This window comes from Chiloscyllium plagiosum, unplaced genomic scaffold (genome assembly GCF_037043375.1).
Source record: "Chiloscyllium plagiosum isolate Xiang-an unplaced genomic scaffold, Cpla_swu_hap1 HiC_scaffold_5, whole genome shotgun sequence".
Taxonomy (NCBI): Eukaryota; Metazoa; Chordata; class Chondrichthyes; order Orectolobiformes; family Hemiscylliidae; genus Chiloscyllium; species Chiloscyllium plagiosum.
In genome coordinates this window covers 79,493,523-79,509,995 of record NW_028270143.1, presented here as the reverse complement: position 1 = coordinate 79,509,995, position 16,473 = coordinate 79,493,523, and the positions used below count along the sequence as shown (strand labels likewise).

Sequence of the window (16,473 nt, the reverse complement as noted above, 5' to 3'; positions counted from 1 at the left end):
GGTATGGCCTAGTTCTTGTGACTGTGATTGCTTACTAAGGAGAAACATTGGTTCACTGGGCATGTGATTTAAGTTTTTAGAAGTATGAAAGTAAGAGATGTACTGGATTTAGAGATCTGAAATAGATGCTTGTTGTAGATCTGGAGGTATGTTTCTAAAATGGCTAGAGTCAAAACAGCTGTCAGGAAGTACAAACATTCTTAGAACCTTATCCTCTGCTGGGAGATATGAAGATGGATGTGCGAAGTGCAGGATCACTACATGTTTTGAGAAGATATTGGACAAGTTGTTGAATTAGGACATTTTGGTCTTTCGGGAGCATTTGGATTAATTAAATTAGCTTAGCGATGCATCATGAATAATCATTGTACCCTGCAGCATATTTAATTGTCTTACATAGTCAGGTTCTAATTTCACTGACTTTTTCTTCCAATTATTAAGGATTATAATTCCTGCAGCTTCATTTGGCTCAAGAGTTAACATTATTAACAGTTGCTAAGGGCAGTAAATGAGGTGGACAGTGGAAGCACTGCTGGACCTCATACATTTGCTAGACAATTCTTTGTAAGTTGCAATGCACAGACTTATCCTTATATACCTTACTCCTTCCTTTAATAAACAGGATTGTTCCATTTTCTTGGCAAAATTATCGGCACATCTAAAATTGAGATAGCAATAAGAATAAGATCGACAATTTTCCAATATACTATACTGAGATTTATTTCTCTGAAATAAAGATCTGGGGCATGCAGAAGATCCCTTTTAAATATGTTAACAATGCAAAAGCTTACCATTCTTTCTTTTGTTATCTGGAAAGATGCCAAGATTCTGTGCCAGGCTTTGAGCAAGTGTGACAGTCATTGCACCAGCACCTCCAAACTGAAACAAAGCATCAGATATCGTCAAAAATCAGTAAAAATCTGTCTTCACTTTTCAGTTTTCTTTACTGCAGAAGGTCTTAATAGGTATTTGTGACATAATGCATTTCAGAGAGGACTAACAGACAAGACAATACACAATAATTAGTAGGATTCTGCATAAAATCTCGAAAGAGGGTGAGAAAATATTTGGAAGGGTGCCATTAAACTGGAAAGGGTACAAGGGCATGAAGAAGACTGGAGGGTTGAGTTGTAAGGAGGGGGTCTATAGGCTGGGAGTTGCCTCCCTAGAGCCTAGGATGCTGAAGGGTGACATAATAGAGGTTTATAAAATCATGAGAGGCATGGTTAAGATGAACATGCCCAAGGTGGAGGAGTCCAGACTTGAGGCCACAAGTTTCAGATGAAAAGTAAGTGGTTTAGAGGAGATCTAAGGAAAAAGTAAATTCATCCAGATGGTGACAGAAATATGAAACAAGCTGAGTGCGAGGGTGGTGGAAGCAGGTATTCCTGCAATGTTTAGGAAGCATCTGGATAGGCACTTAAATTGCCCAGGTATTGAAGGCTATGGATCAAGTTCAAATAAATGGGATTAATGTTGTTTGGTGTTTGTGGTCGGCATAGGCGTGTTGGACCTGTATCTATGTTGTATGACAGTGACTCTGAGAGAACATGTCCACAGATCCCTAAAGAGGGTGGGACAGAGAGATAATGTGGGCAAAAAAGCATGAGAGATTCCTTTTGTTTATTGACACCTAGAGAATAGCAGCAGGTAAGAAGTATGTGAAAAAGAGTCACACCAGTTACAGGAGGAGAACTGATAACATTCTGTTCACCGTATTATAGGGAGGATTTGATTGAAGTAGCCAGATATAGAGGAGGATTACAAAGGTGTTGCCAGGAATGGAACATTGTAGTTGAGGAAAGATTGACTGTGCTTGTTCTTTTTGGATCAAGTAAGGCTGAAAGGATTTAATTGAGGTATATATTGTTATCATCGGACTTGACACAGCATATAGGAAGGATGTATTTCCATTAACAAAGGTTAATAATCAGAGGGCAAATACTTGAACAAAAACAGAAATTGCTGGAAAATCTCAGCAGGTCTAGCAGCATTTGTGGAGAGAAATCAGAGTTAACATTTTGGATCCAACAGGTCTGAAGAAGGGTCAGTGGATCCAAAATGTTAACTCTGATTTCTCTCCACAAATGCTGCTAGACCTGCTGAGATTTTCCAGCAATTTCTGTTTTGGTTTTGGATTTCTAGCATCTGCAGTTCTTGCAGTTTTTTTTCACGAATATTTGAAGTCTGGAAACACAGGGTCTGATTTTAACTCTGTAAGCAAATGATTTTAAATGGATTAAAATCATACCCATAGAATCTCTAAAATATGAAATTCATTTTCCTTGTCATTTATCTTTTAGGATCTTAACCATTAAATCAAAACGATTTGGGCAGATACTATAGGAAGCTGATTCACAGCTGTCATAATGAAAATGCGCATCCATCAAAATGATCAGTGTGAATGATTTTCTTCTCAGAATAGACTTTATTCATAGCTGAAATTTTTAAAATATTGAAACATTAGTGCAGCATAACGCTTGTCCTTCCTTACCTGGAAGTTGAAGTTCTACAAATACTTTCATGTCAAAATGCTAACAAGCTAATCATTTCATTTCTCAACTTCAAGTATTCTACTCATAACAGCAGCTTTATCTGCTTAGACTGTAAATTGCAGAATCTTACAGCAAGCAACTTTGCAAGCAATGCCACTTACCACAATTGTGCAGTTTACATAACTTTTTCTATTACAGTGAGAGAATACTTATGTTTCCTGGTTTATGTTTAGACAATTCAGTTACATGTCACTGAACTGTCTGTTGCTGTTAAATGGATCATAAAATACTTGGAATTCCCTTGCAGCCTGTAATCTACCACTAACTTACAGAAAATGGATGCATTCTTTTGGCACTCTTAGCAGTGAACTGCTGATATTGCAACTGCAACAGCAATAATCAACAACTTAGAAGCTTTAACGTAAAAGTAATAATGAGAAACAAAACAGCATAATGCCACACACAACATTAAAAGTGAGAAAGGAATACCAGCTGAATCTTGCCACCTGCTGACTGTCACAGAGGATTTAATAGACATGCGGGTACATACTCATACTGACTTAAGAGGGAAGTGATGCTGAACGTTTGATCATTAATTTCTTAACTAGTCACAAATAAAGGAATATTTTAACAAACTATACACTATCAAAATAACAAGGTTACATTTTCTTAAGTCGCTAAGTCTATTTAATAGATTTTACTGAACTGTTTTAGAGTATGGCTGCTTGGTAATTTCTCTCCCTCAGGTCTCTGGTTTTTTTCGCTAACATCTACTCACAAAAAAGGATGCATGTGTGAAAGTTACTCCCAGCTTCACTTTGTTTAAAAAAAAATGCATGGAATGCGGGCATCACAGTCTGGGCCAGCATTTATTGCTCAAACCTAGTCAGCCTTGAGAAGGTGGTGGGGCTGCCTTCATGAACCACTGCTGTCTATTTAGTGTAGGTACACCCACAATGCCATTGCAGAGCTGCTCCAGGATTTTGCCCAGTGACAGTGAAGGTGATGTATTGCCAAGTCAGGATGGTGAGTAGCTTGGAGGGAAACATGCAGGTGGTGGTGTTCTAATGTGTCTGTTATCTTGTCCTTCTGGATGGTAGCAGTCATGGGTTTGGAAAGTGTTGTCAAAGCACCCTTTGGTGAATTTCAGCACTACATCCAGTAGTTAGCACACATTACTGCTACTGAGTATCGGTGGAGGAGGGAGTGAGTATCTGTGGACTCGATGCCATTTTCCTTGGAGTGTTGTATGCTGAGGTTTACAAAATCATGACGGGCATGGATAGGATAAATAGACAAAGTCTCTTCCCTGGAGTGGGGGATTCTAGAACTAGAGGACATAGGTTTATAAGAGGGAAAAGATATAAAAGAGACCGAAGGGCAGGTGTTTCATGCAGAGGGTGGTGCGTGTATGGAATGAGCTGCCAGAGGAAGTGGTGGAAGCTGGTACAATTGCAACATTTAAAAGACATCTGGATGGGGATATGAATAGGAAGTAGTTTAGAGGGTTATAGGCCAAGTGCTGACAAATAGGACTGGATTAGGTTGGGATATCTGGTCGGCATGGACGAGTTGGACTTAAAGGTCTGTTTCTGTGCTGTACACCTCTATGACTCTAAGTGGGCTGCTTTATTCTGGATGGTGTGAAGTATCTTGAGTGTTGTTGAACTGCACTCATCCAGGGAAGTTGTGAAAAATCCATCTCACTCCTGATTTATGCTTGTCAACCCAAGCCCAATTATATTTTCCAGGTCTTGCTATTTTGGACATGGACTGCTTCAGTATCTGAGAAGTCGCGCATGGTGCTGAACATTGTGCAATTAACTGTGAACAACCCATTTTCGACTTTAGATGGAAGGACAAGTCTTGATAAAGCAGCTGAATATGGTTAGGACTCGGAACCTATCCGGAGGAACTACTGAAGAGATGCCCTGGTGCTGATTAGATTAGATTACATTACAGTGTGGAAACAGGCCCTTCGGCCCAACAAGTCCACACCGACCTGCCGAAGCGCAACCCACCCATTCCCCTACATTTACCCCTTACCTAACACTACGGGCAATTTAGCATGGCCAATTCACCTTACCTGCACATCTTTGGACTGTGGGAGGAAACCGGAGCACCCGGAGGAAACCCACGCAGACACGGGGAGAACGTGCAAACTCCACACAGTCAGTCGGCTGAGGTGGGAATTGAACCCGGATCTCTGGCGCTGTGAGACAGCAGTGCTAACCACTGTGCCACCATGCCGCTGATTGATTTTAACAATTACAACCACCTACTTGTGTGCTAGGTATGACTCTAACTCCAGGTGGGTGTTCCCTCAGTTCCCATTGCCTGTCGGTTTACTAGGGCTCATTGATGTCACACTCAGTCAAATGCAGCCTTGATATCAAACACAGTCACTCCCACTTCACCTCTGGAGTTTAAAAATGGTGGAGGTCCAAAGAAAATTTGGGGGGTGTCAGTGTTTATGGATTGTTAAAATATCAAGAACAAGCAGAGAAAATAAACTAAAAGGCTAACAGAAGGCTGACCTTTATATCCAGGGCAAAGGTAAAATACTGCAACTGCTATAAACCTAACATAAACACAGAGACTGCTGGAGAGCGCCACCTGCAAACAGCTGTACCTCCTGCATGAATGCCTAAGGAAACAGGTACTACTTAAATGTCTCAAATACAACCCTCCCCTTAACACCCCACGAGCCAAAAGAATAGCAGAGCAAAATGGCCACAAAATTCTTAAAGCAATGATTAATGATGCCCACAAGACTTCGTAAATACAATCAGGAAATTTCATGCCAAGAAACTTTACTCAGTCATGCAACAGACCATGAATCGACAAGCACAGTACAGTAGAGCGAACAGCCAATGGGGAACTTCAAACCAGCGTCTACTGGAAAACAATACATACAAACCAAATACTGAACTACAGAAGCAATCATCCCAACACCCACAAACGAAGTTGCATTAGAACATTATTTTAACAAGCCACTACACACTGCAGCACAGGGGAACTATGCAGAGCAGAGGAAAATCACCGATACAGTGTATTCAAAAAGAACAGGTACCCAGAGAACACAGTCTGCCAATTTCTTAGCAACAAACCCAAACAAGCAGACAAAACACGTCCAGAAACCCTAGCCATTCTCCACAACATCAAAGATATCTCGGAAATGACTGCCAGACTACTCAGACCCCTTGGCATCATGGTAGTCCACAAACCCACCCACACACTAATACAGCACCTAATGAACTTGAAGGACCCTATACAGACAACAAACAAAATTAATGTTTTTTACAAAATACCTTGCAAGAATTGCAACAAACACACAAAATTAATGTTTTTTACAAAATACCTTGCAAGAATTGCAACAAACACTACATTGGACAAACAGGCAGAAAACTAGCCACCAGGATACATGAACATCAACTAGCCACAAAACGACATGACCCTCTCTCACTAGTATCCTTACATGCAGATGAGGAGGGACACCACTTCGACTGGGACAACACATTCGTCCTAGGACAAGGCAAACAGAGATATGCACGAGAATTCCTAGAAGCATGGCATTCCAACTGGAACTCAATCAACAAACACATTGACTTGGATCCCATTTCACCCCCTGAGAAAAAGAACAGGAAATTACGTCATCAATGAAAATGACATCACCAACCCAAAGAAACCTAAACATATAAATAGAAAGCCAGGCATACCACCAGCACTTCATTCAGAGGCTCACTGATGATGTTATCTAGTATGGTGACGAAACATCTGAAAATGAACCTTCCAGTTCAGCAAGCAAACCTACATCAAAATTACTTTATTTCGATGTCCAAAATTATGAGGGGCATAGATAGAGCAGACAAGAATAACCTGCTTCCATGGGGGCACATATATAATACGATTTGTGAAAGGGTTAGAGGAGACAGGAAGAAAAACATTTCCACAGCAGGTGCAGGGTCTGGAAGTCATTTCTCGGTTTGGTGATGAAGGTAGAAACCCTCAATTCATTTATGAAGAACCTGAACCAGAAGGGTTCTAACCTGCAAGGTCACAGACACGGTAAGGAAGGTAGGATTTGAAGACAGAGTCTTTTTTCAGATAGCACAGACATGCTGAGCTGAATGGTTCTTTCTGTGATGTAACGTGTCCATGGCTCTTTATTTTCTGAAATTGACAGCCTAAAACTCAGAGCCAGATCTTTCAAGCACTAAGTTTGGAAAAACCTTCTATGCAAAAGGTTAAAGAAGTCTGAAGCTCCCTTCTGAAAACTATAGACTGCTCACTCTACTTCAAAGTGTAATCAAAGCTCAAGTGTTAATCTTAGACCTGAGATGGATGGGTTTACATTGGACAAAGGTACATGGAGTTAGTTGTGTAGTAGCTATGATGTTACTGAATGGGGGGACAAGCTTGAAGAACTATATGTCCCATTTCTGTATTTATATCCTGACTGCTTCTATCAATTCCACATTAGGAGGCAGCTGGTCTCAATTCTAACATCCAGCAGATCACAAACCAGTTTGGAAATCTAGTGAACCTGCATCTCACCATTTCATCGGCACAGTCCTTCTTGCAACTTCCCAGGTCAACATTTATCAGAACAGAAGATTACCTCATTCACCCCGCCACTTTTAGACTGTGTGCAAATTCCACCAACGTATGCTGCTCCACTCTGGCTGCTTTTAAACATAGTTCCCCTTAAAATAAAGAAAACAGTATTTAATTTCAGATGTATTTCAAAAGATGTACCAAACAAATAACAACTTTACATTGCTGGTGCCGTTACTTTTACAAGTATGATTCCTTTCAAGGACACACAAAATGTGGTGAACACACAGCAGATCCATGAATGGAACCACTGACAGTTCCATGCGGCTGTATTGTAGCTCAACCAGAGTATGATTTGTTTATGTTCTTCACGAATGCAACTTGTATACACATATTTTGTATTCATTATATAATAAACCTCTTTTGTCTGATACAATTCCTGTCCGTGTCATTTAACAGATCATTAATCTTTTCCATTACAAATCCTCATGTCCAAATGGATTATATTTTATACTTAGTATGTGAGACTTGTATTGTTGAAACCTCATCAAGTGCCTGAACTTCCAAATGGTGGCGCAGTAATTGATATTGGTGTTGTTAGAGGTGTCACTCTGTGTGACCTGCAAGAGTTGGTGGTTTCTCACTAGAATCACTGCACAGGTTCTCCCAAACTCCTGTACTAATCCCAGGAATTTGGTAAATCTATGATATCAAAAATATAGAAAACTGCAAATTCAATGAAACAAACCTTAGGTAATTTATGTAAATAATCATTTGATCCATTTTGAGTATAGTAAAAAAAAAAAGACTTTGACAAAACGTTAAATAAAACCCAAATGAACTGAAGAGGCTGTAAATCAGGACCAAAAACAGAAGTTGCTGGAAAAGCTCAGCAGGTCTGGCAGCATCTGTGGACAGAAATCAGAGTTAACATTTGGTTCAGTGACCTTTCCTCAGGTCTGGGTTCTGAGGAAACCTGAAATGTTAACTCTGATTTCTCTTCACAGATGCTGCAAGATCAGCTGAGATTTTTCAGCAACCTATGATTCCGTTTTTGACAAAATGTTTTTTTCTTTCAGAATTTTCAGAAGTTTCAGAATTTTTGGAGTTGAAGTATAAGTCAAAAAGTGATTTTAATGTTTTCTGAGAAATACATCCATCGAATTTCCATTAAGATGTGATGCTGGAGAATACATGAAGAATTGTTTGGATCTGCCTGCACATCTGCACTTTGGCCACTGGATGGTAGTGTGGAGCAGCACTGAGACTCACTGCCATAATAGGTTATATTCTGCCAAACTGTGAAGGATGTGTAGATCTTAATTAGAGTCATAGAGATGTATAGCATGGAAACAGACATAGAACATAGAAGAATACAGCGCAGTACAGGCCCTTCGGCCCTCGATGTTGCGCCGATCCAAGCCCACCTAACCTACACTAGCCCAATAACCTCCATATGCCTATCCAATGCCCGCTTAAATGCCCATAATGAGGGAGAGTCCACCACTGCTACTGGCAGGGCATTCCATGAACTCACGACTCGCTGAGTAAAGAACCTACCCCTAACATCTGTCCTATACCTACCCCCCCTTAATTTGAAGCTATGCCCCCTTGTAATAGCTGACTCCACACGTGGAAAAAGATTCTCACTGTCGACCCTATCTAAACCCCTAATCATCTTGTATACCTCTATCAAGTCACCCCTAAACCTTCTTTTCTCCAATGAAAACAACCCCAAGTGCCTCAGCCTTTCCTTATACGATCTTTCTACCATACCAGGCAACATCCTGGTAAACCTCCTCTGCACCCGTTCCAGTGCCTCCACATCCTTCCTATAGTATGGCAACCAAAACTGCACACAATACTCCAGATGCGGCCGCACCAGAGTCTTATGCAACTGCAACCCATCCATGCCGACCAGATATCCTAAACCAATCTAGTCCCACCTGCCAGCACCCAACACATCCCTCCAAACCCTTCCTATTCATATACCCATCCAAATGCTTCTCAAATGTTGCAATTGTACCAGCCTCCACCACTTCCTCTGGCAGCTCATTCCATACACGTACCACCCTCTGCGTAAAAAGGTTGCCCCTTAAGTCTCTTTTATATCTTTCCCCTCTCACCCTAAACCTATGCCCTCGAGTTCTGGACTCCCCCCACCCCAGGGAAAAGACTTTGTCTATTTACCCTATCCATGCCCCTCATAACTTTGTAAACCTCTATAAGGTCACCCCTCGGCCTCCGACGCTCCAGGGAAAACAGCCCCAGCCTGTTCAGTCTCTCCCTGTAGCTCAAACCCTCCAACCCTGGCAACATCCTTGGAAATCTTTTCTGAACCGTTTCAAGTTTCACAACATTTTTCCGATAGGAAGGAGACCAAAATTGCATGCAATATTCCAACAGTGGCCTAACCAATGTCCTGTACAGCTGAAACATGACCTCCCAACTCCTGTACTCAATACTCTGACCAATAAAGGAAAGCATACCAAACAACTTCTTCACTATCCTATCTACCTGAGACTCCACTTTCAAGGAGCTATGTACCTGCACTCCAAGGTCTCTTTGTTCAGCAACACTCCCAAGGACCTTACCATTAAGTGTATACGTCCTGCTAAGATTTGCTTTCCTAAAATGCAGCACCTCGCATTTATCTGAATTAAACTCCATCTGTCAAGATCCTGTTATAATCTGAGGTAACCCTCTTCGCTATCACACCTCCAATTTTGGTGTCATCTGCAAACTGTATCTCTTCTGCTCACATTCAAATCATTTATGTAAATAACAAAAAGTAGAGCACCCAGCACCGCTCCTTATGGCACTCCACTGTTCACAGGCCTCCAGTCTGAAAAACTACCCTCCACTACCACCCTCTGCCTTCTACCTTTGAGCCAGTTCTGTATCCAAATGGCTTGTTCTCCCTGTATTCCGTGAGATCTAACCTTGCTAATCAGTCTCCCATGGGGAACCTTGTTGAATGCCTTACTGAAATCCATATGGATCACATCTACTGCTCTGCCCTCATCAATCCTCATGGTTACTCCCTCAAAAAACTCAATCAAGTTTGTGAGACATGATTTCCCACGCACAAAGCCATGTTGACTATCCCTGATCAGTCCTTGCCTTTCCAAATACATGTACATCCTATCCCTCAGGATTCCCTCCAACAACTTGCCCACCACCGAGGTCAGGCTCACCGGTCTATAGTTCCCTGGCTTGTCCTTACCACCTTCTTAAACAGTGGCACCACGTGAGCCAACCTCCAGTCTTCCAACACATCACCTGTGACTATCGATGATACAAATATCTCAGCAAGAGGCCCAGCACTCACTTCTCTAGCTTCCACAGAGTTCTCAGGTACACCTGATCAGATCCTGGGGATTTATCTACCTTTGACCGTTTCAAGACACCCAGCACTTCCTCCTCTGTAATCTGGACATTTTGCTAGATGTCACCATCTATTTCCCTGCATTCTATATCTTCCATATCCTTTTCCACAGTAACTACTGATGCAAAATACTCGTTTAGTATCTCCCCCATTTTCTGCGGCTCCACACAAAGGCCGCCTTGCTGATCTTTGAGGGGCCCTATACTCTCCCTAGTTACCCTTTAGTCATTAACGTATTTGTAAAAATCCTTTGGATTCTCCTTAATTCTATTAGCCAAAGCTATCTCATGTCCCCGTTTTGCCCTCTTGATTTCCTTCTTAAGTATACTCCTACTTCCTTTATACTCTTCTGAGGATTCACTCGACCTTCCTTCTTTTTCTTAACCAAACCCTCAATTTCTTTAGTCATCCAGCATTCCCCATCCCCACCAGCCTTTCCTTGCACCCTAACAGGAGTATACTTTCTCTGGATTCTCGTTATATCATTTCTGAAGGCTTCCCATTTTCCAGCCGTACCTTTACTTGCGAACATCTGCCCCCAATCAGCTTTCAAAAGTTCTTGGCTATTACTGTCAAAATTGGCCTTTCTCCAATTTAGAACTTCAACCTTTAGATCTGGTCTATCCTTTTCCATCACTATTTGAAATGTAATAGAATTATGGTTGCTGGCCCCAAAGTGCTCTCCCACTGACACCTCAGTCACCTGTCCAGCTTTATTTCCCAAGAGTAGGTCAAGTTTTGCACCTTCTCTAGTAGGTACATCCATATATGGAATTAGAAAGTTTTCTTATACACACGTAACAAATTCCTCTCCACCTAAACCCTTAACACTATGGCAGTCCTAGTCGATGTTTGGAAAGTTATCATCCCCCACCATAACTACCCTATTATTTTACAGATAGCTGAGATCTCCTTACAAATTTGTTTCTCAATTTCCCTATGACTATTAGAGGGTCTATAATACAATCCCAATAAGGTGATCATCCCTTTCTTATTTCTCAGTTCCACCCAAATAACTTCCCTGGATGTATTTCCAGGAATATCCTCCCTCAGAACAGCTGTAATGATATCCCTTATCAAAAATGCCACTCCCCCTCCTCTCTTGCCTCCCTTTCTATCCTTCCTGAGTATTTGTATCCTGGAACATTAAGCTGCCAGTCCTGCCCATCCCTGAGCCATGTTTCTGTAATTGCTATGATATCCCAGTCCCATGTTCCTAACCACGCCCTGAGTTCATCTGCCTTCCCTGTTAGGCCCCTTGCATTGAAATAAATGCAGTTTAATTTATTAGTCCTACCTTGTCCCTGCCTGCCCTGACTGTTTGATTCACTTCTGTTCTCAGCTGTACCAGTCTCAGATCGATCTCTTTCCTCACTATCTCCCTGGTTCCACCCCCCCCCCACCTTACTAGTTTAAATCCTCCCGAGCAGCTCCAGCAAATTTCCCTTCCAGTACACTAGTCCCCTTCCAATTTAGGTGCAATCTGTCCTTCTTGTACAGGTCACTTCTACCCCAAAAGAGATTCCAATGATCCAAAAATATGAATCCTTCTCCCATTCACCAGCTCCTCAGCCATGCATTCATCTGCTCTATCCTCCTATTCCTGCCCTCACTAGCTCGTAGCACCGGGAGTAATCCAGATCTTACTACTCTTGAGGGCTTCCTTTTTAAATTCCTGCCTAACTCTCTGTAATCTCCCTTCAGACTATCAACCTTTTCCCTTCCTATGTGGACAATGACCTCTTGTTGGCTCCTCTCCCCGTGAGAACATTCTGCACCCTCTCTGAGACATCCTTGATCCTGGCACCAGGGAAGCAACACACCATTCTGATTTTTTGCTGCTGGCCACAGAAACGTCTGTCTATACCTTGGACTAGAGAATAGAACATAGAACATGGAACAATACAGCGCAGAACAGGCCCTTCGGCCCTTGATGTTGCCCCGACCTATGAAGTATTCTCACTTCACCCCCCTACACTATCCCAATATCATCCATGTGTTTAGCAAAGGATTCTTTTAATCTCCCTAATGTGGCTAGTTGACTACCGTAGCAGGTAGGGCATTCCACGCCCTTACCACTCTCTGGTTAAAGAACTTGCCTCTGACATCTGTCTTAAATCTATCACCCCTCAATTTGTAGTTATGCCCTCGCATACAAGCTGACATCATCATCCTAGGAAAAGGTATTTCACGGTCTACCCTATCTAATCCTCTGATCATCTTATATGTCTCTATCAAATCCTTCCTGAGCCTTCTTCTTTCCAAGTCTCTCAGACTTTCCTCATAAGACCTTTCCTCCAGACCAGGCAACATCCTGGTAAATCTCCTCTGCACCTTTTCCAGTGTTTCCACATCCTTTCTGTAACAGGGCGACCAGAACTGTACACAATATTCCAAGTGTGGCCTCAGCAGCGTTTTGTATAGTTGCAGCATGATATTGCGTGTTCCGGAACTCAATCCCTCTACCAATGAAACCTAACACACTGTATGCCTTCTTAACAGCAGTATTCACCTGGATGGCAACTTTCAGGGATGTATGTACATAGACTCCAAGATCCCTCTGCACATCCACACTACCAAGAACCTTTCCATTGACCCAGTACTCTGCCTTCCTGTTATTCTTCCCAAAGTGCATCACCTCACATTTAACTGCATTGAACTCCATTTGCCACCTCTCAGCCCAATTCTGCAGTTTATCCAAGTCCCCCTGCAACCTGTAACATTCTTCCAAACTGTCCACTACTCCACCGACTTTAGTGTCGTCTGCAAATTTACTAATCCATCTTACCTATGCCTATGTCTCAGTCATTTATAAAAATGACAAACAGCAATGGTCCCAAAACAGATCCTTGTGGCACACCACTAGTAACCAGACTCCAGACTGAATATTTTCCATCAACCAACACTCGCTGCCTTCTTCCAGAAAGCCAGTTTCTAAACTGCTATGTCACCCTCAATCCCATGCCTCTGCATTTTCTCCAACTGCCTACCATGTGGAACCTTATCAAAGGCTTTACTGAAGTCCAAGTATATCACGTCAACTGCCCTACCTTCATCTACATGCTTGGTCACCTTCTCAAAAAATTCAATGACCTTTGTGAGACACGACCTACCCTTGACGAAACCATGTTGATTATCTGAAATCAAATTGTTGCTTGCTAGATGATTATAAAATCCCCTAGCACAATTGATCTCTTTGAAGCCTACGTACCCCTCGTTGCATTAGAGTCAGTCTCAATACCACAAAACTTGGCTGTTCGTGCTATGTTCCCCTGAGAATCCATCCTTCCCCTACAGTTTCCAAAACAGCATACTTGTTTGAAATGGGTATAGCCACAAAAGACTCCTGCTCTAGCTGCCTACCTCTCTTACCTTTCCTGGAATTAACCCATCTATGTGACTGTACCTGAGACTTTCCCCCATTCCTATAACTGCCATCCATCATATACTGTTGTTAATGCAAATTCCTAATTGCTTCTAACTGTCTCTCTAACCGATCCATTCGATCTGTTAAGGTTCGCAACCAACAGCATTTTTGGCAGATAAAATCCGCAGTAACCTTTAAACTCTATTTAAACTCCCACATCTGACAAGAAGCACATTTCACTTTACTAAAAGCCATTTTTGCTTCTTCACAATATAGAGGCCCAGAAAATAACACCGTCTTATTCATCTACAAACACTGCCCCAGGTTAAATTATGGCTTATATTTTAAGTTTAATAAAGAGACATATCTCCAAAAACATATAATCAAGAAAGAACCCACTCTGCTTACTCCTCCAGACTTTCTGTAGGTCACACTTAAAACAACAATACATTTATCTGCTTCTGTGCTGTGAACTTCACTCAATAGTTCCTCCAAGATCAGTTGTGAATTTCATTGTTTGTTAATTTTCCCAGACGCACTCCGATGTCCAGCGATCCATGAATTCAAACAGCAAAGGCAGTGTTGGTTTCTTTCCCTCTTTCCTGGACTGTCCTCACCATGTGCTTCCTTTGTCTGTTCTTCTCCCTTTTAAAACTGCTGTTGTTTTGACTTTTTTTTCCCCAAAGTTCCAAAACAACGCAATAGCATATAAAACAGTAATTGCTGCTCCTGGAATTCGAGGAAATCACCTCCAACACCTAAAATACCTTAAAAAAGGTGCAGCTGTTACAGCCTGAAATTTTTCCCATCCTCCATCTTGGATTACCCAGAATCGTTTGTAGAAGGCAAATTTTTTTTAACCCCATCAAGTTTTATCCGTTTTTTCTAACAGGAGACATTTTGCACCCCAAGTACAGTTTTTGTAGAGCCTTTCTCGACCTCATTCAAAAGGTATTCATTATTCAAGATGAAAATGACTCTTCTTCGTAGACCACAATACATGGTCTAATTTCATTCAGGCACTTGATGAGGTTTCAACAAAACAAGCCTCATATATTGAGTATAAAATATAATCCATGCAGACATAGAGATTTATAATGGAAAAGATTAATAAACTGTTAAATAGCACAGACAGGAATTGTATCAACAGAAGAGGTTTATCATATAATGAATACAAATTATGTGTATACAAGTTGCATTTTATGCATCATTTGTTGATGACACTCCAAATCATTCTCAGCCACCTGCAGTACCTGAAATTCTGCCAGCTAATTCTTCTTAAGCCAATATTCTCCTGATCTCATTCCATTATGATTCAAGCTATCCCCGGTGTGCCAGTTTCTATCAGCCTTAATACTGAAACCAGCCCTGTATTGTCATCTTGCCTCTAGTGCCTTCTCACTCACTGGAATCTGCCTGCCACCAGCCCTTCCCCTCACTGGAAGCTTACTCTCACCAAAACTTTTCACTGGGCTTAAGTTTGTGTCCTCTATTCAGAAGACTTCCCTAGTTCTCCACCTGACTGAGACAAAACCTGGGACCCACCAGGATAGCTAGGTAACGTGAAAAGAAAGCTATACCGCTTGCCATACAGGAGTTCACTGATATCTGCCACCTTTGATCCTCAACAGTTTCCCTCACTTGTTTCCCTTCTCTTTCATCTCATTTCCCTCCTAAAGCACCCTTTTCTTCCCCCTTCCCTTACTACGTTGCTTTTTCCACTTCCATTCCTCTTTATCCTTCTCCCTATTCACTATCTCTTTTCCACCCCCCTTTTCTTCTCTCATTTAGAATGTGGCAGTTTCCCCAATGAGATAGTCTCCGTCATTCTTCACCCATCTTGTCAAAACCTCTCCTTCAGTTTCTTCCTCGACTACCTCCTTCTATTAAGGGTAGCAAGAATTCAAATAGAAATACACTCCGAGAGGGAGTTAAAATGCTTTTTACCAGATTTATTAGATTGGAGCAGGTTCAACTATGGCACAATGTCAGCATGAAGCATTCTTGCAACAATTTTCCAATGAATGAGGGTTTTCTCTACCCTAAAATAACAATATATCTCATTACAATATTGCTGCTACTCTGTCACTCCATTTCTCACAATGATCAATATTTTAAGCTTGTTGAATAAAATTGTTCTTTTCGCATCTTAGAGGAGTTTGCATCTGATGGGTGAAGCAACAGAAAGTAGATTAAGATTGAAAATCGTTTCATAACATGCTTTAAAGGATAAATACTTCCGTGTAGAAGTCTGGGTTGGATCTGAAATCAGTTTCTTTCTGTGACACTGCCATTCTAACCCACTCTGCTATCTATTTGTCATTAACTGTATTACCTTCAAAGGTCTTCATCACTCAAGGTGAAAATGACTCTTCTTCATAGACCACAATACATAGTCTTGCTATGAATGCTCACTATTTCAGATTATTAACAATTGCATTTTTTTTCTCCTTAACAGCAAAATCGTTGTTGGGATCATAAGCAAAACCATTGTTGACTTCCGTGAAGTATAACACAACAACATGAGTAATCTTTGGAAAGAATGTTCTTTTTCTCATCTGTGATAATGCCAGGCTTCAAACTGGCAGCATTACTAAAGAAAGAGACAGTCTATCTGAAAGGCTTTCATATGACAACTGCAGTCAGATGCTCAAAAGATTTAAAGA

General features: G+C 41.4%; 1 protein-coding gene across 7 annotated transcripts in view; it reads right to left on the bottom strand.

Moving 5' to 3' along the window:
* The window catches only part of adam22 (ADAM metallopeptidase domain 22), a 390,158-nt gene that overhangs the window by 146,978 nt on the left and 226,707 nt on the right, over positions 1 to 16,473 (bottom strand). For all 7 annotated transcript variants that reach the window (XM_087987353.1, XM_043690348.2, XM_043690349.2 and 4 more), the window contains exons 12-13: positions 7,117 to 7,201; positions 792 to 879 (exon numbers count right to left, since the gene is read on the bottom strand). In XM_087987353.1, coding sequence (XP_087843479.1) covers positions 792 to 879; positions 7,117 to 7,201 — 173 coding nt within the window. The remainder of the gene's footprint in view (positions 1 to 791; positions 880 to 7,116; positions 7,202 to 16,473) is intronic.